Below are 26,050 nucleotides of genomic sequence, written 5' to 3' on the forward strand. Positions count from 1 at the left end.
CGCCCGCTGCCACCCGCTGCCGCTGGGATCCAGGCTGGGGCAGCCCTCCCCGGCACGGGAATCGGCTGCGCCAGCCTCAGTCTAGCCGGGCTTGGGAAGTGGGGACGTGGCTTCCCCGCCGTGATCCTTGGGGTTGTGCCTGCCTGTGGCCAGCTCTTGAACACGGTGCAGGTGTCCAGTGGAGTGAGGGAGTTCCCTCCTCCCTGGAGGGGGCGTGGGCTCCCAGGTGGGGGTTCTGTGTGTTGCTCTTGGCAGTGAGCGAGACTTCTCCGAGGTTTTTCGCACACTCTGCGTGGTGCACACACAGCAGTAATTTTCCATGCATTCCATCCGTAGGTCAGTGTCTCTGAGACAGTATGGTTTGGTTGGAAATAACTTTTCTAATGCTAGAGGTGAAACGAAGGAGCTGGTCTGCTGTGTCTGTCCCTGCCCTGTCCATGGGGGTGGCCAGTGGGTGCTGGAGCCCGCCTCTGCCGGGCACTGGAAGCAGACCCTTAGGACCAGGGAGTAAGTGTCCTGCAAAGGAGCAGGTACGTGACAGGGTCCCTGTCCTCCACAAGCTGACAGGTGTGCCGTGCTGGGCTGGGGGGGTGGTTCCTGCAGGGACAATGACTTTGCTGCTGGGTTGAGATGTCGCTGACCCAAGGTGGGGATGCCCCTGTTCCTCCATTCACCTGCCTTCCAGAATGTTCCCTGCACAGACACCCATCGGCCAGAGGTTCAGGCCTGGCCTGCAGGGTGAGCCCTACGCTCGGGCAGGCTTTATTCTGGTCTCCATGGTGATGTTCCTTCTGGGAGCTGGACCTGCAGGGTGCAGCCCGGGACTGGGAGGGGATGGTCAGCGGACAGTGCCCCTCCCCCTCCGGCCCTTCCCTCTGCTTTACGCGGCATGCATGGGTGGGGACCAGGCAGTTGTGCTGGGGGGGTGGTGTCCTCAGACTGGGACAGCGATTTTCCTTGAGGGCAAGGCCACAGCCGCTGTGCTCTGGACTGCTAGGGACACCTTGGCCTATCTGAGGGTGACCCCAAGGCATTCCTGTGCCTTGGACTTCACAGCAATAGGGTCATCGTTCCTGGCGGGCCACATTCTTTCCCTGGCCGTCCCACCACCACCTGCTCGGGTTTTACCTGGAAATCACTTAAGAAAGCAGGGGCTGCCCAGCGTGGCCCTGCCCTCCCCAGGAGCAGGGGGCGCTGTACCTTGGGCAGTGTGCTTGGGCAGAGGAGGGGGCCCTGGTCAGCCTGGGCAACAGCTGCCGGTTCCCGGGAGGCACAGCTGGTGAAGTGGGGCCGCTGCAGCCTTCAGGGCTGCTGGGTCTGGAGAGAAAATTGCTGAGAGGCCTCCGGCTCCCAAGCCCAGGCTGCATCCACTTCTGGGCATCGAGGCTCCTGCAGACCTGTGCACGTGGCCGCACACCTGGGTCACCCAGTCATCATGCCACAGTCACACCTCACAGTGCACCCGGGTGACGTGGGCTCCTGTGGCGTGGCCACTGCGCGTCTCTGCCACCAGTGCTGCCTGGGTAGCTCCTTCACTTGGCCTGGCAGTGTGCTGTGGTGGTGAAATGCGGCTGCTCCCAGAATGTTCCAGAACTAATACTTCTCCTTCCCAGGGATGTTTGTATGAGGGATTGAGAGGGCCGAGTTAAATGGAAAGGAAACTTTGCAGGAAGAAGTGTGCCATGAGCATGTTGTGTCTTCCCAGGTTTAATTCACTTCTCGTAAGAGCAAGCAACAATTTTTATTTCATAAAACATGACCCATGAATTCGAAAAATAATATAGTAATGATCTTGGGTTCCTAGGACACAATTCCCATTTGTGAGGATGAAGCTAGAACATTCCGTGAATGCGGGCTGGTGCACCTGTCACTGGAGCAGTGATGGTTAGGTGAAGGAGCTATCTGTGGCGCCTCCCAGCTGGACCTGCACGGCCTTCATGATGTGGTGGAAAAGGAGACAGCCTCGCTGGTGGCCCCCGCCGTCGCTGTGTGCTGGGCCTCGCTGGTGGCCCCCGCCGTCGCTGTGTGCTGGGCCCCCATGCTGTCCCTTGTCTTGTGCTGGGCCATGTGCTGGGCCTCGCTGGGGGCCTCCGCCATCGCTGTGTGCTGGACCCCCTTGGTGTCCCTTGCCTTGACCATGTGCTGGGCCTCGCTTGCCCCGCGCCCCCCTCCCCACTCTGCCCCCCCCCCCATGGCCACATGCTGGACCTAGCAAGGATGGGAAGGGCAAGCTTCTCCATAGGGCTGCAGGGCTTATGCCCAGAGAACAAACTCTTATGGGAGCCCTCCAGGGCAGCTGGCCCAGACACTTGACAGCTGTAAATATTTTCTGCAGCTTATTTAGAGTATTTAACCACTGTTCCCAGTTCTATGTCAAGGCCAGACCTGAACAAGCCATTTCCTTTGTGTTATAATATGTTCATCTGTGCTTTTTGTCGTTTTAATTCTTTGCTGCTAACTAAAGTCAGCCTTGTATGACAGGGTATTGAGAGCGCAAGGAGCACACACACACGTCACGTTGCTCGCAGGATGTTGATGGGAGTGTTGTGCTGTGTCGTCAGCACTGCCTGTCTCTCTGCCTGGTTTGTAAAGTAAGCTTTATCCCGAGAGTGCACGTGGCAGGAGAAGCAAGCGCACGGAGTCTCCGAACACGTCCCGACAACAGTCGTGACACATCCAGCGGTTCCAGGGTATTTTTGCACTAAAATAATCCTTTCGTTTTTCTCTGAATTTTTAAAAACCCTTTTGCGTATATCTATATGCATGTGTATATACATGAATGCATGGGCACCCTGCTCCCACTCCAGTCCTGATAATCTCCACATAGCAATGCTGACCTGGCAGTACACACACAGCAGGGCAAGGCCTGGAAGCCCTGGCCTCCTCCCAAGTGTAGATGGACAATGGGCATACACTTCGAGCTGCCCATTCAGCTCCACATTGATGGCAACAGCTGGTTTGTGAAGTCTCGGGGGTTTCCTGCCAGCAGGCCCCCACAACCACTGAGGAGGTAAGGGGACCCTGTTCTTCAGCAGCAGGAACCGCCGGAGGCAGTCTCATCCAGCGCATCGGTTTATCCTAACACAAGTACGAGCTTACATAGACTAAGAAACAGGAAGGCAGGGGAGTCTCCCGACGGTCTTCCCACCCAATAATGGCACTGTAATTGGCTAGATGCTCTCTCTCTCTAGACCCTCCAGTCATGCCACACGTCACACACAACACTCAGGGTTGGCAGGTAGGCTACAGGTAACGTGGTCTGTACCTGACTACCTGGCTCGTCAGATTTGTCCATCAGCGAAGTCCCAGCACAGCTTGTCCAAGGACAGAGAGGAGAGACTGGGGTGCAGCCCACTGCTCGTGCCTGTATGGCCAGTGAACAGGCCAGGCTGAGGTCTCAGCTGAAGCCATCGTCTGGGTGTTCCTCCAGAACATGGCATGCCACATGGCCATGACCTCCCACAAAGGCAAAGCAAGCAGACATCCAGGGGCCATCCCTGCAGCGAAGCACAAGGTCATGTCTTGGCTGCTGCTTTCGTATGGGCCACGTGTGATGTGGGCTGACAATGTGGGTCCTCCCTGTGTGTCCTCTGCTGCTGCTCCTGCCAGACAACTGGGTCCAGGTGTGGTGAAGGTGGCTGGTGTTGATACCGCCCTGTGAGTGTGTGTCATGCCACAGAGCTCGCCAGTCTTGCACTGTGTGTGTTCCATCTTGATTTTGAAAAATGGAGCTATAACTGGGCAGCTGAGAGTGGCTATGGCTCAGACTGGTTTGCAAGGACTCTGAGGTCACCCGGCAGGTTGGTGTATGTCTGTCTATCTCGCCCGTCCCACTGTGTCCGGTGTCAGCTGTGTGTGGTCTCCAGGAGCCTCAGGAAACCAACGCCAGGGTCATCCTTCCTGAGCACCCAGCAGGAAGGAAGCCTGTGTTTGCCTGGTTGGCTGGAAGGGCGCCCTTGGCAGTTGGTCTCCAGCAGGAATTGGTCTCATGTTGCCTGGCTATGGGCACAAGGATTCCTGCCCAGCTGAGGCTGAGAGCCCTGCTGCCTGGGAGACAGAGCCCTGACCTGGGGAAGACCACCCTGTGTTCACTGCCCCAGTGCTTCAGGCTGGGGAGAACCCCTCAGTCATGTGACAGCTGGCTCGCCACCAAGAACCTGTGTGCTTGTCTCGTGGGCTCACTGTTTCTGCCATGTCAGGGTGGGACCCTAGGGCCTGAGGTGCAGGTCTCATGCCTTTCAGAATTTTCATGATTGAGTCTCATTATACTTTACTGCTTGCTTTTTCTTTGCATTCTCAAAGATTGTTCATAAGCCATTTTCCAATGGACCAATCCTAGGACCCCCTTCCACCCCCAACTGCCGAACCTCCTGTATGAACTCTTGCTCCTTTAAAGTAGAGTGTTCAGTTCTGAGCTAACCTGATCTCAGCTGGCACCTGATCTGGCCTCGGGTGCAGCTCTGTGGATGGATAGAGCGCTGACCACGTGCTCCGTCCTCAGGGACACATGCTGCCCACCACCCCAGCAGCCACCGTTTTTATATCTGGAAAGACAGAGAAAGAGGGACACAGATTTACATGTGTTCTGTTGCTCAGAATTCTTCCAAGTGATGGAAACTGTGATGGTCCCAGGGTGTGCCAAGCAGAGAGGAGAGAAGGAATGTGGGTGAATGGATGGATGGATGGGTGCGTAGATGGAAGGATGGATGGTGGGAGGAGGGAGGGAGGGATGAGTGGATGGATGTATGCATGCATGCATGGGTGGATGGTTGGGCAGGCAGATACATGGATATGTGGATGGATGGATGGATGGATAGATGGATGAGTGGATGATATATTACATGGATGGATGAGTGTTTGGGTGGGTATAGCTGGGTGAATGGTGAGTGAGTAGGTAGATGAATAGGTTAGCAGAGGTGGCTGCAATAGAAACAGCAATGATTGCAGGTTTAATGGGAGTAGAATGCCCATAAGAACATAGGAGCAGCTCTCCAGATGGAATCTGAGAGCAAGCCAGGTCATTCTGTTTGGGGTAATCAGGGTGACAGTTTAATGGAGAGAGCACATCGGGTGAGCCAGGCAGGAAAGCACTGGGAGCTGGACACGCAGTACTGAAGGGAGCTGTAAGGGAACCGGGTCCAGTCTTCTAGATCCTCTGCTTCTCCTTCTCCCACTTCCCCTGTACAAAGGGTTTTCTAGTTGTGAAATTTGGTGATTCCTCCTGGGCTTTTGTTGTTACCAGGCTGGGTGGCCCACTTGGAAGTGGGCAAAGAGGACTCCCCGGGGAGAAGCTGGGGTCACTCCACTGGGGCACGGGCAAGAGGGTGTGTGTGGAATGTTGCTTGCAAGTCCAGGTTCTGTGTTCCTTTGCGTGGGTGCTTTGCTTCCCTCAGCAGCGTGCGCGCGCGCACACACACACACACACACACACACACACACACGCTGATTTCTGACTTCCCACCTGATAGATTGATCAGTTGATACATGATAGGTGGTACATAGATAGATAAATACAAACTGGTAGTTAGACAAGTACAAACTATTTTTATTTCAAAAGCAGAGGTACAGAGAGAAGGAAAGACAGAAATTTCCCATTTTCTGGTTTACTTCCCAAATGGCCACAGCAGCCAGAACTGGGCCAGTCTGAAGCCAGGAGCCAGGAGCTTCTTCCGGGTTTCCTGTGTGAATGCTGGGACCTGGGCAGTTTGCTGCCTTCCTAGGCACACTGGCAGGGAGCTGGATCAGAGATGGAGCCGGTGCCCAAGCCAGGGCCCACATGGGGTGTGGTGCTGCAGGTGGCACACCACACTGTTGGCCCTGATACATGTTTTATTTGCTCAGAAGAGATGTATTGTGGCTATACCTGTATTTATGATCCAGAAATTGAGGCAGTCTTGTCGGGTAGTCAAATCACAAAATCTAACTTCTTTACCTAGAGCCTAGAATATACTGACCTCAGCTAAATTTATTTTATATTCCACTAAATATGATATGAAAAGTTTAAGAGGGCTTTGTAATTATGATTACATTTAAATAAATAATGTAATTATTAATATATAATGGATGATTTTAGTGTCTGTAACAACAGTGTCATGCATTAAGACAGGAAAACATTGGGTCAAAAAAAATTTTTAGCCGTATGTCCTAGTGTTTGCCCTGCACGTTACAGTTCCCACAGCTCAGATAAGACTCCCCCAAGTGACCTCGGTGTTTGAATCTGCCTCCCCATTCCTTCCCACAGTCAGTGGCCGGCAGCGAGACATAGGGGCACGGGCCGTGCCTGCAAGCTGGTGGACCTCCTTTCTTCCTGTTGGCCAATTTGTCTTGTAAATAGTGGCCGTGGAGAGGCCGTGGTCTCCAGCTTCCCACGGAACCCTGTGCGGCAGCTTGAACAGGCGCATAAAAATAGATGGCTTGGGAAATGGCTGGTGACCCTCCACCCTTTCTCTGAGCAGAGGAAGTGGAAGCTGAAGGGAGACCTAGGGTGACATTCCTGAGCTCCCAGGAGGATGCGCACATGCCCTGTGCAGCAGCAGCCCCCGCCGGGAGTCTCACCCTGTGCCGACAGACCCTGTGGGGGGCAGGGCTGTGTGGCCTTGAGAGGGTGGTCTGGCCCTGCAGCTGCTCCTCCTCCCAGGCCTTGCAGAGCACCCATCACCCCCAACTGTGGTCCCCATCTTCCCTCCTGCTGCAGTCCGGGTGCTGGTCCCGAACTCCTGTAGGGAGGAAGGAAGGTTAACTCCACGTTGGCGTGTCGGGCAGGGAGGTTAACTCCACCTTGTGTGTAGGGCAGCGAGGTTTACTCTGCTGGCTTGTGGGACTGGGCCTTTGTGAAAATAATTCAGTTATGGTTGATCCTAAGGGTAAGGCCTGGTGATTGGAGGGGAGAGCCGTGCAGCCACACACATTTCAATGCGACACAGCCAGGGACCCCAGCCAGAGCCTGCCCTGTGCTGTTTGGGCTTGGAACCTGTGGAATTGTAAGCCGGGTAGGCGTCAGCTGCTTTTCTGTAAATCCAGCAAGCCGACAAATGAATCTGCCTGGCAGAGGTGGTGGTTGCTAGTGGCTTGGGTGGGGAGAGCAGGTGTCCCAGAGGGTGGCGGCAGAGCCTGTCCCCCACTTAGTAGAGATTGCACCTGCAGCTCAGCCCCAGTCATCCCTGTGCACCTGCTGGCTGCAGAGCTCCAGTCTTAGCCCCCATACCCATCCCTGGGTTTGACATCATTTTTTAAAGCTCTTTTATTTGGAAAATCAGAGTTACAGCACACGCTTCCATCTGCTGGTTCACTCCTCAGATGGCACAGTGATTAGGACCCTGGTCAGGGGCCAGGAGCTTCCTCTAGGTCTCCCACGTGGGTAGCAGGAGCACAGATACTCGGGGCATCTCCCAAGCCGTTAGCAGGGAGCTGGGCTGGAAGTGGCGCAGCCCAGGACTCTAGTCAGGATATATATAGTATACCCCAGGCAGCGGCTTTACAAGCTAAGCCACAGCAGGTTAGGTTGGGCATTCTTACCTGTACCTGAACCGGAAGTGCCAGGTACACCTCCTCCACCCAGCTCCGTGGGCTCTGCAGGTCACTGTTTCTAGAGGGGCTATAACCCTAGGCAGAGGTTGAACATTCTCGGTCTTCCTCCCTTACCTCTTCTGGCCCCGCAGGCTTCTGTCTTACACCCTCTAGATTCCCGGTAGGGACAATGGACAGGGACACTTGGGTGACCCAAGCTGTGCGTCCCGGTCCACGAGATTGCACAGCCCAACGAGCAGGGACGGAGTGGAACCGGACTGCAGCCTGAAGCGATGGGGTCAGGGATGACTCCGCTGACTGGGAGAGTGGCCCTGTGCCCTCTGACCTGCAGATTTCTCTTGGAGAGCTCCGTGCTGTGGGCCTGAGCGCATGCTTTGCTGATGGCTACCAACTATGGTGACCGGCAGTTACCACACCGTCAGTACGTATCTGCCACGCGTCTGGCTTTTAAAGGACATTGGATCAACAAGAGAATTAAGTGGGCAGAAGGCTGCTCCTGCAGAGGGCACTAAAGCCCGTGGCCTCCTGACGCACTGCCCGCCCCAGTCTCCAGGATGCGTGCTGAGCACATCTAAGGTTCAAGTCTACCTTGATGTGACGGGAGAGAGGACACCACCTTTTCTCGAAATGAAACTGTCATGACTACACACCTCCTGGATGTGAGAAGCCAGCAAACCTGAGGGGGTGATCAGCAGAAGTGGGCGCTGACCCAAGTGCCAGTGGTCCCTCAGGTCAGGGCAGCCACACCACACCATGGACTGACGGCATTAATTGCTGGTCACCTCAGGTGGTAGCCATCAGCAGAGTATGCACTGTCACCTGACCGTCCATTGACAGCAGGACAGAGGGGAGGCCACACTCCACCCACGGAAGAGCACTGACCCTCACCATTGCAGGGGGCTCTTGCGTTTTGCAGAGAAAGCTGCCACTTTCTGGATGCCCTGACAGCCCAGCTCATGAATCGGCAGTGCCCGCCAGTGTCTGTCAGCTGCTAGTTCACACCAGTCTGGTCAGCCCAGCTCATGCCCGGCCAGCAGCCCAGGAGATACGGCGGTCACTGAGCTGGAGTCTTCCCTAGGCCACCTACCCTTCCCACCCATCGTGACTGAGAAGACATCTTGGTGTGGCCAGTGGCAGCCAGCAGCTGCAGGAGCTGACACTTGGGGCCCTGCTGTGGCTGTTCAGGTCCCTGAGTGAAGCCTCTGTGTTTGCCCTGCAGAGCCCCGAGGCTGCCCCGAGAGCCTGGGTCACACCGTGGGAATGTCAGAGAGACCCCTGGGTCCTGTGCCCACCATGCTGGGGGCCGATGCCCCTGGAGCGCCCAGCTTCCAGCAGACATTTGCGTCTTCCTGCAAGATCTCCAGCAATGGCCCTGGCCCCAGGAGAGAGAGGTGAGAGCTCAGCTGGGGGAGGGTGCCAGGGCTGGAGACCACTCAGCAGCCGGGAGACTCCGGCGGGCACACCTAGATGCTGGAGCCTTGCTCCGGTCATGGTGACAGCCTTGAGTGACGGGCCAAGGCCCGGCAAGGACTCCGGGGTGGGGGGCAGTGTCGCCGTGGACGGGCTGGGACAGGCTGAGAGGACAGCAGACAACAGTCACCAGTGCTGTCCTTGTGAGGCGTGGGTTGAGTGTTTCTCCCTCTTCCCTGCCTCCTTTAATTGGAAAGTTGGAATTAGAGAGGGAAGGAGGGAGCAGCTCAGAGATCTTCATCCACTGATTGCTCTCCAGGCCGGGCAGGAGGCAGGGGCTTCCTCCATGTCTCCCGTGTGGGTGCGGAGGCTCCAGCGCTTGGGCCATCCTCTGCTGCTTTCCCAGTTCATAAGCAGGGAGCTGGGTAGGAAGTGGCGTCACCGGGCCACAAGCCGGTGCCCACATGGGAAGCTGGCACTGCAGGAAGCAGCTTTATCTGCTACACAGTGCGCATTAGCTAAGATTTTCGCATGGCAGTTGGCTGTAGGGGCTGTGGGGGATGGGGATGAGGGGCCGGCCCTGCTTCCCTGGCTGCTCGGCGTTGCAGGCCTCCACGTGGGGGACAGTGGGAACTTTTGAAGGGTCTCCTGGTACCTTATATTGTCTTATGGCTTCTTTGTCTTGGAACAGCCCGTCTTCTGCAGACCGTCCGTGGTTGGAGAGCAGCCCCAAGGCCAGCCTTGCCCTGCTGGGAAACAGCCGGCCCGCAGGAGGCCCCCTCGGCACCCACACATTCCCCGGTTCCAGCCAGGACCCCACGGGAGTGTCCTGCGTCCCGCCCTCGGAGTTCCAGGCCTCTTTCCACAGCCATGAGCTGCCCCTGGTGGAGCCACCCGATGCCCTGTGCACCCCCAGTGGCCAGGCCTTCCTAGGCTTTGGTGCTGCCCCCGGGGGTAGTGGTCTTTCATCCAGGGAGGACCTGGATACCGCACGGGCCAGTTCCCTCGGAGCATCCCCCGTGCCTGGCACCCCGCTGACCGCAGCGAGCACCACTGACCACAGCCTCCTGACCCACAACTTCCTCACTGCGGCCTCGGGACACGGCCACCACAGTCCCGGACTGCCAGGCCAGGGGCTGAGCCTACCTGGGCAGCCACCCCTCCCAGAGAAGAAGCGGGCCTCAGAAGGGGACCGCTCCTTGGGCTCTGTGTCCCCCTCATCCAGTGGCTTCTCCAGCCCCCACAGCGGCAGCACTGTGAGCATCCCCTTCCCCAGCACCCTGCCCGACTTCTCCAAGCCGTCATCGCCGGACGGGACCCCGCTGCTGCCAGGTACGGGTGTGGCCCCCCTCTGTCCACTTGCTCAGGCGGTAGGGGGTTGAGAGCTGCAGGTGGGAGCTGAGCTGCACGGGCCAGCCCTCTGCCAGCAGGATCGAGGGCAACAGAGTTGGGCACCAGTGTGTGTGCGGAGCCGCTGGCGCCTGCACTGGTCGGCTTGAGGCCCTCACCCGCAGCAGTGTGCTGGCACGCGCACGGCTTGTGCTGCATGTTCCCTTTGCAAATACCTTTCTTTTTTCATGTCACATGAATTCATCTAAAAATTAATGCTGAATTATTCCAAGTGCCTCTATGAAATGAGACCAGCCTTTCTGTGGCTTTTTCCTGTAAGGTATTTATTATTTGCAAGGTGGAGTTAGAGCGAGCAAGCTTCCATCCCCTGGTTTGTTCGCAGAGAGCTGCATGGTTTGTCCCTAGGTAGTTTCTTCCCCAGCCAGGGCTGGGACAGACTGAAGCCCGGAGCGTATCTGGATCTCCTACCTGGGTGCAGCGGCCCCAGCCCGTGAGCCCACCTCTGCTGCTTTCCCAGGCACATTAGTGGGAGCTGGACGGGAAGTGGAGCAGCTGGGTCTGAAATAAGCACCCATAGGAACGCTGGCATTGCAGGTGGCAGCTTTTCCCAGATGCCTCAACACTGGCTCCTCTCTGCTTTCACACGCAGGTCACCAGGTCCTTGTCACAGTGTCCGCTGCCGTGTCCCAGGGTGTGGAACGGCTGCTTCCTCCACCTTGGGCAGGGCAGACGAACTTTTCCTTCCTTGGGGCAGTCCCATCCCCAGGGCCCTCGACAGAGGGCCATTCCAGGTGAGAGGCTGTCATTCACGCGTTTCCTGCCATGGTTTTACAGACAGTCCAGGCGACAAGATGGTGATCGTGAAATTTGTCCAGGACACATCCAAGTTCTGGTACAAGGCGGACATCTCCAGAGAACAAGGTGTGTGCTGGACCCCTGTGCTGTGTGGGTCACCCTCAGGCCATGTGACCAGAGAGTGAGGCAGCAGGCAGGGGGGACCAGTGCCCCCTGCTGTGTCCCTGGACCCGTGGCTTGGAGGTGGTGTGGGGAGACAGGGGCGAATCCCCAGGAAGTGAGAGGGTCAGGAGCTGCAGCATGGCTGGTGGTGGAGAGAGGCCACGGGGCCGTGTCCTGACCTCAGCTCCACTTCAGAGGCAGTCTTCCCGGGACAGCCTCTGAGGCGCCCGGGTGCCTGCTGGGCTTTCTCACTGGAATCCCGCCTCTGGCCATGTAGCCAACGGAGATGGTCAGAATGTGCGGCTTTCCCCGGCAACCCAAAGAGCCTACTGTGCTTGTGACTGGCAGAGAGCGGAGGACGCCCGCCCGTGGCCTGCAAAGACAGGGCTCGCCCTGAATCGGCCTTTGTGCGAGGCTCGGCCCCAGGCCAAGGCCTCTGTGCTGCGAGGCGCCGTGTGCCCGAGGCTGTGGCCTCCCACACAGCAGCGTGGCTGGCCAGCACGAGCTCCATGTTCTGGGACAGCACTGGGAGCCAGTTCTCCATCCAGGGCCATTTAGACGTCAGTGACGGCATTTGCAGGCCATACAAGATTATCAGCTTAGACGTTGGCCTGCTGTAGACTTTATTGCGAGGCCGCCTGTGGTTTTCTTGGTAGGCCTAGACCAAGTGATGTCACTGGCCTTGTAAGACGCATGGGCCACATGTCCCCCATCTTCCTGTTCTAGAAGATTCTGTGCCTATCCTCCTACTCCAGGTTCCAGCCTGAGGTGGTGTGCGGGGCAGGGCTGCCCCTTCTTGAGTGCAATGGACAGAGGGGTCACACCTGTGGGATTTCCAGGCTGCGCAGACATGATGTTCCCTTCTCCCAGGTGCCGGAGGCACTGCGGGGGCCCGGGCTTTTGCTGTTACTGAGTGCCTGGAACCAGGAGTTTGTGGAAGACACAGTATGGCCATGACATGCAGAGCCACGGGCTAGGAAACCCCAGCTGGGTCTGGGTGCCTCTTTCTGCTGTGGCCACTTGAGGCTGCAAGCAGACAGGGAGGCAGGGTGGCCAAGCCCTGGGGCAGTGGTGGTCACCTGTTGTTCACAACACAGTGGACGCTCAGACCTGTCCCCTCTCGCAGCCATCGCCATGCTAAAGGACAAGGAGCCTGGGTCGTTCATCGTGCGTGACAGCCACTCCTTCCGTGGTGCCTACGGCTTGGCCATGAAGGTGGCCACACCACCCCCATCCGTCCTGCAGCTGAACAAGAAAGGTGGGTGCTGCACGGGGTCCCCCTGCTCCCCTCCCTGCTACAGCCAGGCGCTCGTGGCTTCTCTTCCATGGTTCTTTCTCCAGGGGTGCCTTGTGAAAGTCCTTCTGGGGCCAGCTCCGGGCCCCATTCATACTGTGCCATAGCCTCTGTCTCGGGTCAGCTTGCTCCTCGGGTGGCTGTGGGGCACCCACTGTCCTGTGCTCTCTTGTACTGTCAGCTGCCGTGCCAGTGGACACACCCTCCCAAGGCACCGTGTGGTGGTATGGTTGTTTTCTGTATCGGGTGGGCATGTCGATTGATTGGAAGTGACACTTGTGTAGCCCTTGAGGAGCTCCCTGCCCCAGCACGGCCTGGATAGAGCTTTGGGGTGTGAGTGGAGCGGCAGCAGGTGGAGGTGTCTGTGCACATGCCTGCATTCCATCCCACCTGGGAAACGGAGTCCTCCAAACGCCTGGCCACGACTGATGCTGCAGCCCTCCCAACCTCCTGGAGCAGCAGAAGAACTGGACCCGTGGGCTTTTTCTGTCAGTTTCTATAGATTTGTTTTCACAATAGCCAGGATGGGCCAGGTGCCTCAGTGGCAGGTGGCTGGGAGCGTCGCAGCTTGATAACCCAGCACCTGTTGCCTCCTGCGGGTATGCATTGGCAAGAAGCCGGGTTGGAAGCTGAGGAGCCAGGACTCAGAGCAGACACTCCCAGTGAGGACATGGGCATTCCGAGTGGCATCTACAGCCGTGCCAAACATCCGCTCCCTGGAGTCCTCTCTGAGCAAGCCCCTTGGAGAGGACTCCTTCAGCCAGCATTGTCACTGCAGGGTGCTGCCACGCCCCTGCCCAGGCACACACAGCTGCCCTGTCCACGCACACCCAGCTGCCTTAACCAGGCACACACAGCTGCCTTGCCCAGGCACACCCAGCTGCCCTGTCCACGCACACCCAGCTGTCCCTGACTGTGCACACTCACCTGTCCCACCCATGCATACCCACCTGCCCCCCGACTCACCCACCAGTCCCCATTTGTGCACACCCAGCTGTCCCACTTTGCACACCTGTCCCGCCCATGCATACCCACCTGCCGTACTCATGGACACTCACCTGACCCCACTCAAGCACACACAGCTGCCCTCCCACACACAGCCAGCCTGGGTGACTTGAGAAGGCCCAGGACGTGCCTGGCCTCCGCTCAGCGCCTTGGCAAACGCCACTCTTGGCTGCACGGCTCCTCTCTCCCACGTTCCCTCTCTTCCCAGCCCTGAGCAGTCTTCATTTTGTCCTTCTTTTCTCCCGATTTCTGACCCCAGGTGGAGACTTGGCCAATGAGCTCGTCCGGCACTTCCTGATCGAGTGCACCCCCAAAGGAGTACGGTTGAAAGGCTGCTCCAACGAGCCCTACTTCGGTGAGCAGCCAGGCCTGGGCAGCGTGGCTCTCTGCTCGCTCACCTGCCATCGGGTCATGGTGCCTTACTCGTCCTGTGGTCCCCATTCTGAGATGCCCCTAAGCTGGTTTGTGATCTTTCATTTAAACTGGTTATAAAAATGTTCCTAGAAGCTTTATTAAAACCTAAGAAAAAGCCCCAGGCTAGGACCGGAAGTCCTAGACAGGCCGGGGGCTATGGTGTAGAGGACCAAGCCACCCCTACAGGGTTGACATCCCATATGGACACCAGTTCAAGTCCTGGCTTCTCCACTTCTGATATAGCTCCCTGATACTGTGCCTGGGACAGCAGTGGGAGGCGGCCCAGGTGCTTGGATCATTGCACCCACTTGGGAGGCCTGGATGAAGCTCCTGGCTTGGGCCTGGCCCAGCCCCACTCAGCCATTACAGTCATTTGGGGGAGTGACCCAGCATGTGGGTCCCTCTTTCTGTAACTCTGCTTTTCAAATAAATAAAAATTAAAAAGTCATGGATATGTGTAGGGTGCCCTCGTGGTTAGGTACCCTTCCTCATGGCACATGGGCCACAGGGCTCTCAGCAGCGGGACCCCCTCCCCTGCCGTGGTCCAGGCTTGCAGACCCCGTGTCCTCATACCCTTTGGGACCGCAGTGTGGTAAGAGCTGGGCTTCCCTGGGAGCTGTCTGTAGCTGTCTCTGCCCGCTGCTCCCTGTCTTGTTCGGAGTGTGCATGCCGCATTGTGCAGGGCACTGGGCTGCGAGCAGAAGGCTTGCCCCGGCAGCAGTGCGGTTGGAGCTCACCTGCCGTGGGTGTTGACTCCTGTTTGCTTCTGTCTTCCGCAGGGAGCCTGACGGCCCTCGTGTGCCAACATTCCATCACGCCCTTGGCCTTGCCCTGCAAGCTGCTCATTCCTGAGAGAGGTACTGGGCCAGGTCCTTAGGACCATCTGCTCTGGGGGGTCTTGGGAGGTCACTGTTTTACAAGTGTCTCCTGGCATGTGCTCTGGGGGTCACCGGGAGAGGCTAGAGCCTTCGGGGCAGTGCTCTTAGGAGCCCAGAGCCCGATGCTTCGAAATATAAACCCCTGGACATGAGGCTGTCAGCATCCCTGCCATTGAACTTCTGAGATCCTGAGACCAACATGGTCATGCTGCCTGCAGGTGACAAGCCATCTGCTCCCCTGCTTTTAGCCGCATCACCAGAGGCTCCCGAGAAAGGAGGAGCTTAGAAAGCACGCCGGGCACTTTGACATGTGGCCCAGGTTTGCTGAGCCGTGTCTGGCTCCCATGAGGTAAGACACAGGGCCAGTGGACCTCTTGAAACTGACCCGTGCAGCTAAATTCATGCCAAGTTGAGACTCAGCTGAGCCACGTCACCCCATTTTCTGTTCCAAATGGGGTCACAGTTTCCACATACTCTGGGGTTTCTGTCCCCAAGGGAGAGTTTCCAAGAGCCAGGCCTGGCTGGCTGCAAGGATTCCAAGGAGTGGGGTTTACATCTGCCTTTTCTTTGCCTGCAGACCCGCTGGAGGAAATCGCTGAGAGTTCTCCCCCGACGGCAGCCAACTCGGCGGCTGAGCTGTTAAAGCAAGGCGCAGGTTGGTGCAGTGCGGGGTGCCCGTGACTATCAGGGTGCCCTCTTGTCCATGGCAGCCAGGATGCGTCTTCTTGTGGCTCACACAGGGCAGTGCGCTCAGCCATCGGGAGCCGTGTGCAGAGCTCCAGGGCTGCAACAGGGTCTGGGTGGAGCGAGGCTGGCACTGGTGCCAAGTTTGGTGCTCAAACGCACAGGAGGACGGGATGTGGGTGGCCTGTACTGCCAGCTGCAAATGCTAAAGCCTTCCAGAGAACTGAGTCAGCCACCAGCCACATTGCCATCTGCCCTGTGAGGAAGTGAGTCAGCCACCGGCCACGCTGCCACGCGCCCAGTGAGGACGTGAGTCAGCCGCTGGTCACTCTGTCATCTGTCCAGGGAGACGGCCACACCCCTGACTTCTCCTGAGAAGGCAGGCTGCCTAATTTTAGGAAAAATCTCACCACTAGGTTTTACTTCTTGAGCTTGTGCAGATTCATAGAACACCAAGAGGCAGGTGCACAGCTGCCCACCAACACCGCGCCCCGCCAGGGTGACCCGTTGGTGGTTCCTGACATTGCATGTGCTGCAAGTTTGAACAAGTGTGCGTGCACACTGGCCTATGTCTGCTGCTTCTGGGTCCTGCTGAAGGCTGTCATTGCCCACACGTCCCTGTCCCGCCCAGCCCTGGGCAGCCACTGCTCCCTCACTGCTCACTGCCTTGCAGGCTTTGCTCTGTAATCACTGGGCTTGGAGTTGGAGTCAGGCAGTGTGTGGCCTTGGCTGTGTGGTTTCTTCACTCGGTGCCGTGTGTGTTAGTCACTAGCGCCTTCGTTGGAGTGGAGTCGCGTGTGGTTTGTGTATCCGTGCACCTGCGCCAGGCGTCCTGGCCGTTTCCGAGGCTTGGCAGACACAGTGGAGCTACGTGAGCATCCGTGTGTGGCTGGCTGTGTGGGTAACTACCAGGGACTCGGGGACTTCATGTCAGGAGCTGGCTTGGCAAGAAACTTCAGAACCATTTTCCAGAGCAGCTGTGTGACGCTGCCTCCGGCCAGCTGGGCCTCAAGCCCCTGTCGCTGCAGGTCCTCCCCAGCATTTGGCCGTTGTGAATGAGACAGACGGTGCCACTGCTGTTCCTGCGTGACTCCTTGGTGCCGTGGCCGCGGCCATCTTTGCTACCCCTGCTTGTCTCCCTGAGATAGAAGGTCTGTGGCCCACAGCACACTGGGCTTTCCCTCTTGTTACGGTCGAGCTTTGAGAGTCCCTTGTCCTGGAGTGGAGCCCCTTTACCAGGCATGTCATCTGGGAGGCTGTCCCTTCCTCTGGCTTGCCGTTTGGACAGAGCAGAAGGGCCGGTTCTGAGGTGGCCCAGCTAGTCAGTGCTGGTCTTCTTGAACTGCTAGCCAGTGATGGAGTGAGTTGTCCTGCTGCCAGGCCGGGCCGGCCTGCTGCTAGAGCTGGGCTGGGCGGGGCGGGCATGCTGCTCCTAGGGCTGGGCTGGGCGGGGCGGGTATGCTGCTCCTAGGGCTGGGCTGGGCGGGGCGGGCATGCTCCCTGAGCTGGGCTGGGCGGGGCGGGCATGCTCCCTGACTGGGTTGGACCGTCCTGCTCCTAGAGATGTAAGAGCTGTCTCTTCTTCTGGCTGCGTCACCTTTAAGTATGTATTTGTTTAAAGTGATGTATGAATCTGGATCCAGTTCTTTATTTTATTTGAAAGAAAGAGGGAGATACATGCCTGCAGGTACACACATCCAGGCACACACATGCAGGTACACGCGTGCAGGTACACACCTCCAGGAACACACGTGCAGGTACACACATCCAGGCACACACGTGCAGGTACACACATCCAGGTACACGCATGCAGGTACACACATCCAGGTACACACGTGCAGGTACACACATCCAGGTACACACGTGCAGGTACATACATCCAGGCACACACGTGCAGGTATACACATCCAGGTACACATGTGCAGGTACACATGTGCAGGTACATGCATCCAGGTACACACGTGCAGGTATACACATGCAGGTACACACATGCAGGTACACACGTGCAGGTACACGTGTCCAGGCACACACGTGCAGGTACACACGTGCAGGTACACACATGCAGGTACACACGTGCAGGTATACACATGCAGGTACATGTGTGCAGGTACACACATCCAGGCACACACATCCAGGTGCACATGTGCAGGTACATGCATCCAGGTACACACGTGCAGGTATACACATGCAGGTACACACATGCAGGTACACACATGCAGGTACACACATCCAGGTACACATGTGCAGGTACATGCATCCAGGTACACATGTGCAGGTATACACATGCAGGTACATGTGTGCAGGTACACACATGCAGGCACACACATCCAGGTACACATGTGCAGGTACATGCATCCAGGTACACACGTGCAGGTACACGCATGCAGGTACACACATCCAGGTACACGCGTGCAGGTACACACGTGCAGGTGCACGCATCCAGGTACACACATCCAGGTACACGCGTGCAGGTACACACACCCAGGCACACACATGCAGGTACATGTGTGCAGGTACACACATCCAGGTACACACGTGCAGGTACACGCGTGCAGGTACACAGATGCAGCCCCCTACATGAGAATTCTCCCTCTTCTGGTTCATTCTTCAAGTGGCCCCAGTAGCCAGGGCTGGACCAGACAGGAGCCAGATGCCCAAGCACTTGAGCTGTCCCCTGCTGCCTTCCCGGCCATTTTAGCAGGGAGCTGGATTGGAAGTGGAGCAACCAGGACACGAACTGGTGTCCATGTTGGAGGCTACGCTTTCAGTAGGTGGATGAACCTGTTGAGCCATAGCATGGGCCCCAGGGATGCATTTGCTTAGAGGTCAGACTTCACTCAGACCCCAAGATCTCATTTAATCACCCAAATTGGGGATTCATAAGCGAGTCTTGAAATACCGCTGTCCTGAGCTTTGTTCCTTTATGACACGCTCTGTCACATACTAGGTGCATTTCGGTTTGGTTTATCTCCGCCGAGGCTCTGTGGGAGGAGTGAGGCTGCGGTTGCAATGGCCCTGAGCAGGTGCCAGCAACACAGGGGTGGGGAGGGGGCAGAGGGCATCAGACTGCATGCAAGAGCAACAGTGACTCCCACGAGTGCGTGGGTGGGTGGGTTTTCTGCACCCTTCTCTCTGCTGTCCTCATAGCCACTCCTTGGCAGTGCCAAGGCCACGTGACTTCACTCGGAAGCAGTCCCTGTCTGTGCTGAGCCCGCCCCGTTCTTGTTCCTTGTGGCATCCCCCTGGAACACGAGGCCCTGCTGCATCTCCACACAGCTGCCCTACAGGCGTCGTGGCCATGTGAGACTGCTCTCTAAACAGGGGAATGCAGAAAAGTCCGTGCCACACTGTCCCATGGCGACCTTTTCCGGGGGACTGTACAGCCAGGCACAGGCCTCGGGTTTCCAGGAATGGGTAAAGGTCTGTCAGTTGCCCATGTGCCACGTGTGGCGGGCGCTTTGTGTTGCTGTAGCAGGTGTGTTAGGCCAGGTGCATTGCATGGCACAGAGGTGCCTGTGGTTCATGGTTCAAGAGGCTGAGTGGGCAGTGGCACAACGTGATGGATGGCAGGTGCACGTGAGAAGAGCGAGCATGTGACCTTGTGAGAAGAGAGTCGGGGGAGCAGCTGGCCACGGGGTACTTGCTCTGGCAGCAGCTTACCTGTCTTACAGGGCTAGCATTGGCTAGGCGTCAGCACCCCCATGGCCCACAGCATCAGGAGGGTCGGGGGCTGCTCCCACGCATGGGGGGGGGGGTGAGGGGACTCTTGGCTGAATGATTTCCCCTCCCAGAATTCTGGATTGGTGCTTCAAAGAGAGCCCCGGGGCACCTGGCTTGGAATGCCTGGGCGCACGCCCTCTGCCCTGACTGCCTTCTCCCAAGAGGAGCAGATGTGGGCCACCGAGCTGCAAGCCTTGGGGACCCTCTGGTATCAGATTGCCCCTGGCGGTCCTCTGTTGCTGAGTCCCCCCAGCTGTGCTGTACAAGGCGGCCTGGCAAGGGACCAAGCTGAAGGCAGAGCTCGAGGGAAGCCGCAGGTGGCTGGCTCCACTTCGGCATCTCACAGGCACTTATGCTGCTGTCGCCGCTGTTCCGGTTCCGTGCTGTTCTGCATGTTGTGGGGTGATCCCCGCTCTGCGCTGCTGCTTGGATTCTTGGTCTTCTGTGGAGAAAAGTAACTTCACCCGTTCCTGACCATGGCCACGATGGTTCTGGCTCTTCCTGGTGCTGTCAGTGTGTGGCACCAACGTGTGTCGCTAGGAGCGCTGAATCCTGGGCAGTGCAGTGTATCATTTCTGACTCTTCAAAAGTGGAACCGATAGCTGACTTCCCTCCCCTTTCAATTCTTACAAATTACCAAAAGTTAAAGCCAAATGTATTATCCAAATCAGTCCAAACTTCATCCTGCACCTGCTCGTCTCCTGGTCCCACACTTCTCAGTGAGGCCCCTGGAGGCCACCCCTGCCTGAGCTCCAGGCCGTGCGGCTGTTGTGGTTTCTGCTGAAGACCTCAGGACCTCTTGGTCTGTGACTGTTGTTGAGTCTTTGTGCTGCCAGGCCTCGTTCAGACCCACGCCGAGGCCACAGCTGGGACACAGCAGCTCTAAGACTTCGGCAGGCTGGATGGACCACCCCCCTTAGCAGGGAGGACAGAGCCAGGCTTGTTACCTGTTCGTTCTGGCTTGGTGTTGGAGCGAGCGTGTCTGAAGTCCTTCCCTTTCCACAGCTTCAGGTCAGAAGGCGAAGGTTGTTGGCCTGTAAAGGGTCAGGCACCAGTGCGCAGTGTCACCCGTCAGCCTCACATGGGTTCCCATGTGGCCCCCTTGCTCTCTTGCAGCCTGCAACGTGTGGTACTTGAACTCAGTGGAGATGGAGTCGCTGACCGGGCACCAGGCTGTGCAGAAGGCCCTGAGCCTCACTCTGGTGCAGGAGCCGCCACCCGTGTCCACAGTCGTGCACTTCAAGGTGTCAGCCCAGGGCATCACCCTGACCGACAACCAGCGGAAGTGAGTGGGGCTGGGGCCGGCGTGGGGCCGCCTCCTGGCTCTTCCCTGGGGAGTGTCGCTGGGGAATCCTTGCTGAGGGGTCCTGAATGGAGCCGCAGTCACACTGCCCTCCTGTCCCCACAGGCTCTTCTTCCGGCGCCACTACCCTGTGAGCAGTGTCATCTTCTGCGCTCTGGACCCGCAGGACAGGAAGTAAGCCATGGGTGGCCCCGGACCGTGATGGTGCCTCATGGTACTGTGGACCCTGCACGCTAACATGGTTTTTCTCTCTTTCATTTGCAAGGTGGATCAAAGACAACCCCTCCTCCAAGTGAGTGCCCCAACTACTGTGTCCTCTCCAGGGGCGGCTGCTCAGAAAGCCACCGGATCATGGCCATGGGCGGGTACCCCTGGGCACAGCCGGTGGCATGGATACACATACACTCAGCATGAACATCCTTTGTGGTGCCAGGATGTGGAGAACAGTTTGATCCCCTACAGGATTGTGGGCTGATGTGGCACCAGGGTCCCCACGGGCAACCCTGCTGTGGGGTTCAGCTTGCCACCATGCGGAAGTGGGTGGTCCTACCGCCAGCAGCCAGAGCCTTGGTAGGGGGCGTCCCTCCAGAGGTGGAGGGTTTTCCAGGTGCTCCGTGTGCCTGTGCCCTGCTCAGCCCGGCCCCCTTCAGGTTGGCATTGCCATCGAGACTCTGGACCCCGCTGGGCTGGCTTAGCCTGGTCGGGGGCTGGTAGTCACAAGTGTGCAGCATCGGCCCTCTTCGCTGGCACTGTTGCTGCATGGCTCCCCGGTGGGGCTCATGGGCTGGGTACAGCCCCCTCTGCCACGCAGGGGGGACCCTGAAGCCCTCGGGCAGTTGTAGTTGGCTGCCCTGCATGGCCCTTCCCTCCCTGCGGAACACAGAGATGAGACAAGCAGGCCTTCATTCTGGCCAGGGCTTGGACGTGGACAATGGACATGATTGTGTTCTGTGGAAGATGGCGGCTCTGGGTCTTACAGCAACTTCCTTGGCTGTGCCCGCTTGTAAGCCACTGCTTGTCAGCCACTGCGGTGAGCCCTCTGTGGCTCCCCCTGGCCGTGTGGGGATGTGCGTGCTGAAGTGAGCACTCAGAGAGCAGGGAGCCCCGTCTCCACAGAGATGACTGATGTGCCCTCCGGGATCTGGGGATCCTGCCCTGTGGAGGACTGCCTGGGGCAGTCACACCTGTCATCATCGCCAGCTGCTGGCTGTGTTGGGACTCAGGCGTGGCTGCAGGTCTGAAGGCTGGAGGTGTGGTGCCTGGGCAGTGCCAGACTGGTGCTTAGCAGGAAGTGGGCCCTTGGTGTGGGGAGGCTGCCATCCTCCCTGTGCTGCTGCAGGGAGAGCAAGCCTGGGCTCCTGTGCCCGTTGGGCGCCCTCACCTGCAGCTTCTTTTCACAGAGTCTTCGGATTCGTGGCTCGGAAACAGGGCAGTGCCACAGACAACGTGTGCCACCTGTTCGCAGAGCACGACCCCGAGCAGCCAGCCAGCGCCATCGTCAACTTTGTGTCAAAGGTCATGATTGGCTCCCCAAAGAAGATCTGAGAGCCCCTCGCAGGCCAGCCGCGCCGCCGCCCAGAGCCCGGGCCAGCAGTTGCTAGCGAGGCGTTGGCCCTCACCTTGTACCAGACTGATCGTGACGACCTTCTGGGCCCTGGCAGGAGGGCCTTGTGGCTCCACGGACACAGAATAAGTGACCCCAATTGGCCCTTCTTGCGAGTGGCTGCTTGACCAGTACCTGCCTGGGACCAAGTGCTTCTGGGTGGCAGGAGCCAGGCCCGCCTGCCCAGGGTCCACATGGAAGAGGGACATGCAAAGTGATGGTATGGTAGGCATGCCAGCCTGGGGTTCCTGGCACCCAGACCTGTGAGGTGAGGTGTGCCCAGCCCCCGAGGCAGGTGCCGGGTGACTGCCGGACCTGGCCGTGCCCAGGCACGCACACGCCCTCCTGTGTCTGGGCTTGGATCTTCCGGGACAGAGCTGGTGAAAGTGACAGGCGGATGCAGGTGTGAAGAAGGCTTGCGCAGGTCAGACCCTTCCGGAGCACGGCAGGGGACACACGAGGGCCCGTTGTCATGGGCTGTGTGAGGTCGGAGCCCTGCTCCGTTCTGTGTGTAGGAACAGGGCCAGGGAGAGCCCAGAGAACTCGAGAGGAAGAGAGGGACACGAGAATGGCGCTTCTGTGTAATTTATATTCTACTCATGCCAAATTATTTATGACGGTTTGCCTCTGCTGCACTGCACCAGTGTCAGCTACTGCGTCCCGCCCAGCTGTGGGCAGAAGCTTGTCCCTGTGCGGGACACAGGCGCCTGCTTCCAAAGTAGAGGGCAGTGCCTTATGGTCCCTCCACGGGCGGTGCCCCAGTTGTCTGCCCCACCGCCTCGCCTGAAGATGTCCTTTTGTGCACAGCCAGCATTACCTGGGTGACGCCATGGCCCAGCTTTGGCTTCATGGCAAATCCTGAGTGTGCACTGGCTGCACCTGCAGGGCCTCTGTCACTGCTGGGACTGAGGGACAAGGGCGAGGCCACGGAGGAGCAGCAGGGATCTCGGGATGTACAGGCCATGTTCCATGATCCAGTCCTGACCGTGCTAGCCACGTAACCAGCTCAGTCACTTCCCGCTCAGATGCGTGACCCAGGGCCAGGGTTTTCTCGCCTGGTGATCTGTGGTCCAGGGTGTGGGAGAAGCCAGGGTCCCTAGAACTTGACCCAAGTGACAGGTGAGCTGGGTCCCGTGGAAGCCAAGCCTGGATATCCCGCGCCGGGTGCTCTGGGGCGCACGCACCAGCCCGTCGCAGTCGCCCTGAACACTGTCCCCTGCATTCCTCGCAGCGCTCGGGCCAGCTTCCCGGCGACAGGAGCCAAGCCGGCTTTGCACGAGGCTTTGTGAGTTCTGCGGTCTGCCATGAGGGCGGGTGGATGAGCAGATCCAGTCCAGTCACGGTGGGCATGTCTGTGTGTGAGAGCGGGTGAGCCGTTCTGCTTTGTAGCTCCTATCAATTCAAACGCAAGTGCCTCATTTCTGTGCCAAATATTTGCCTTGTTCCCGGTCACAGCCTGACCCTCGGAGGCCCCAAGGCCTTCTGCAATGGCGTCCGATGGGGACAAGGGTACAGGGGTCTGGGCTGTCCCTGCGGTGTCTCAACCTTGCTGGGTCGCAGAGGGCTGCAGGTCAGGCCCCTCGCCCCTCTGCTGCTCGTGAGGGCGCAGGCGTGGTACGCAGCCGTCGGGGCCTCCAAGGAGGTCACTTTACATCCCCAGGAACTGGCTGCATGCGAGCTCCCCAGGGAGCCCATCTCAGAAGGACCGCTACTTGTGTGTTATGTGCCAGTGAGCATGAGACGAGCCAGCTCCCCGACCGTACTTGTGCAGGTGACACACGACGGGCGTGTTTCCAGGGCTGCCGGGGCCCACTGCCCCACGCATAGCGGTGTGTGCTGTGTTAGGTGTAACCGTGGTCAAGCCGCACAGCATGGAGAGCCTCGCACTGGCCCCGACCTGCCTGACCCGTTGGCGCGTGTTTTTACCTTTCTGATACTGTAAAGAGTATATCCAGTATGTAAATGGTCTATAAAGCCTTTGTATAGTCGTTTTCTCTGCTCCTTAATCGTCACTTCTAGGTGGAGTGTAATAAAACGACGAAATTGGTATGGCTCTGTGAGACAGGCCATGCATCTGTGTGCCTGCTGTGTGTGCGTGGGGCGGAGACATGGCTGTGTGTGCTTGGGGCGGAGACGTGGCTGTGTGTGCATGGACACCTGTGCGCTCCGTGGGGCGGGGACGTGGCTGTGTGTGCCTGGGGCGGAGACGTGGCTGTGTGTGCGTGGGGCTGAGACGTGGCTGTGTGTGTGTGGGGGCGGAGACGTGGCTGTGTGTGCGTGGGGCCGAGACGTGGCTGTGTGTGCGTGGGGCCGAGACGTGGCTGTGTGTGCGTGGACACTTGTGCGCTCCGTGGGGCGGAGACGTGGCTGTGTGTGCACGCACCTGTGTGCCTAAGTGTCTGTGAATTGTTACAAACTCACATACCTTTGACCTCAGGAATATTTTTACAGTTCTTCCCTAAGATCTTTGAAAAACCGCGTTCACAGAACTGGAAGTGTTGCTGAGCGTGTGCCTGCACACACAGGCTACAGAAGAACCCACGCGTGTGTCAGCGGAGTAGCAGAAGGCACAGGGCAGGGGGCTCCCCACACCACCCCACGGCTGGGACGGCAGCCCAATCCAAACTAAGAAGTAAGAGGACCTGACTTGTTCAGCCGGGAACCGGGCGGGACAGAAGCGCGCCTGCGGCCCCAGGAAGCACAAGGAAGTGACACAGTATTTTTGACACGACAGCGTTTCTCAAGGGAGGTGAACTCTGACCTCGGTGCAAACACCTGTCAGTAATGAAGGTAGAGACCCTTGGGTGCAGGCCAAGATCCCTGGAGCCTGCGTTTCCAGAGACCCGGGAATGGCAGGAGACATGGCACGGCCAGCCTGCCTTCCCCACGTGCTGGGCAAATCGCCGTGCCCGATGGACACACGAGCTGCCGCTCTGCTGCTCTGACAGTGCTGTCCACCAGAGGCTAAGAAACTACACTGAAGTGAGATTTCCACACTCCCCCCGAGGAGTAAAACAGGGCTCAAGTAGACAGGGAAGGTGCAGGACAGTGCCACGCCCAGCACCAGCACTCACAAGGTCACCGGTTTGAGTCCTGGATGCTCCACTTCAGAGCCAGCTCCCTGCTGGTGGCCTGGGAAAGGAATAGAGGATGGTCTGAGTGCTTAGGCCTCTGCATCCATGTGCGAGACTCAGAAGAAGCTCCTGGCTCCTGGCTCCTGGCTTCTGGCTGGCACAGCTCTGGCTGTTTGGGACATTTGGGGAGTGAGCCAGTAGGCAGATCTCTGTAACTCCACCTTTCACATACATAATTTTTTTTTTTAAAAAAAAAGAACACTAAAAATCATGCTTTATTGCAAAGGCCAGAATAACCACATCAACCATCCAAAAGGTATTCTCAACAGCACTGAATGAGTCCAAGACTCAAAAAGTGTTTCAGTAAAGAAAGACATGAGGAAAGAAAGACATGAGGAAATAGAACACCCAGAAACTAAACCAGAGTCTAGCCAAGTGTGGACTGTCACCCTCAATGTACACAGGCAATGGCAAGCGAGAGGCAGATGGCAGCAGGCAGTGGGGGTTGTCTGCCCTTCACCCAGATTTGAAAGAGCACAGCCTGCAAACACGCGTCAGAACAGCAGGTGTCGCTCTAGTAACGTCAAGGAATTTCCTGGAGTGAATGGGCGACATTGGCAGAGAAGGGCGGGGCGGGGGGGGGGGAAGGACCTTGCCCTGGGGAGCGCCCCAGTCACAGCCGAGACTGGACACTCACCTGCTCTGTTCTGGATATCTGCCGGCCAGGGTCCCCTGCTGGGCAGCATGAAGACACTCTCCATTGTGGCTTTCTAGGCTGCAGCGCTGTCCTGGTGGCTTAACGATGGAATTGTTTGTCACCAGAGGTGCAGA

At 58.0% G+C, this 26,050-nt stretch overlaps 1 protein-coding gene across 1 annotated transcript in view; it reads left to right on the forward strand.

The window, feature by feature from the left end:
• Positions 1 to 24,194, forward strand: part of TNS3 (tensin 3) — a 67,659-nt gene extending 43,465 nt beyond the window's left edge. The window contains exons 17-27 of the mRNA XM_040965098.1: positions 8,747 to 8,918; positions 9,629 to 10,269; positions 11,122 to 11,208; positions 12,371 to 12,502; positions 13,803 to 13,898; positions 14,737 to 14,814; positions 15,413 to 15,490; positions 20,356 to 20,524; positions 20,648 to 20,716; positions 20,808 to 20,834; positions 21,943 to 24,194. Coding sequence (XP_040821032.1) covers positions 8,747 to 8,918; positions 9,629 to 10,269; positions 11,122 to 11,208; positions 12,371 to 12,502; positions 13,803 to 13,898; positions 14,737 to 14,814; positions 15,413 to 15,490; positions 20,356 to 20,524; positions 20,648 to 20,716; positions 20,808 to 20,834; positions 21,943 to 22,087 — 1,694 coding nt within the window. The 3' untranslated portion in view covers positions 22,088 to 24,194. The remainder of the gene's footprint in view (positions 1 to 8,746; positions 8,919 to 9,628; positions 10,270 to 11,121; positions 11,209 to 12,370; positions 12,503 to 13,802; positions 13,899 to 14,736; positions 14,815 to 15,412; positions 15,491 to 20,355; positions 20,525 to 20,647; positions 20,717 to 20,807; positions 20,835 to 21,942) is intronic.
• Positions 24,195 to 26,050: the final 1,856 nt, after the last annotated feature.

This window comes from Ochotona curzoniae, unplaced genomic scaffold (assembly GCF_017591425.1).
Source record: "Ochotona curzoniae isolate NIBS_2020 unplaced genomic scaffold, NIBS_Ocur_1.0 scaffold_3835, whole genome shotgun sequence".
NCBI lineage: Eukaryota > Metazoa > Chordata > Mammalia > Lagomorpha > Ochotonidae > Ochotona > Ochotona curzoniae.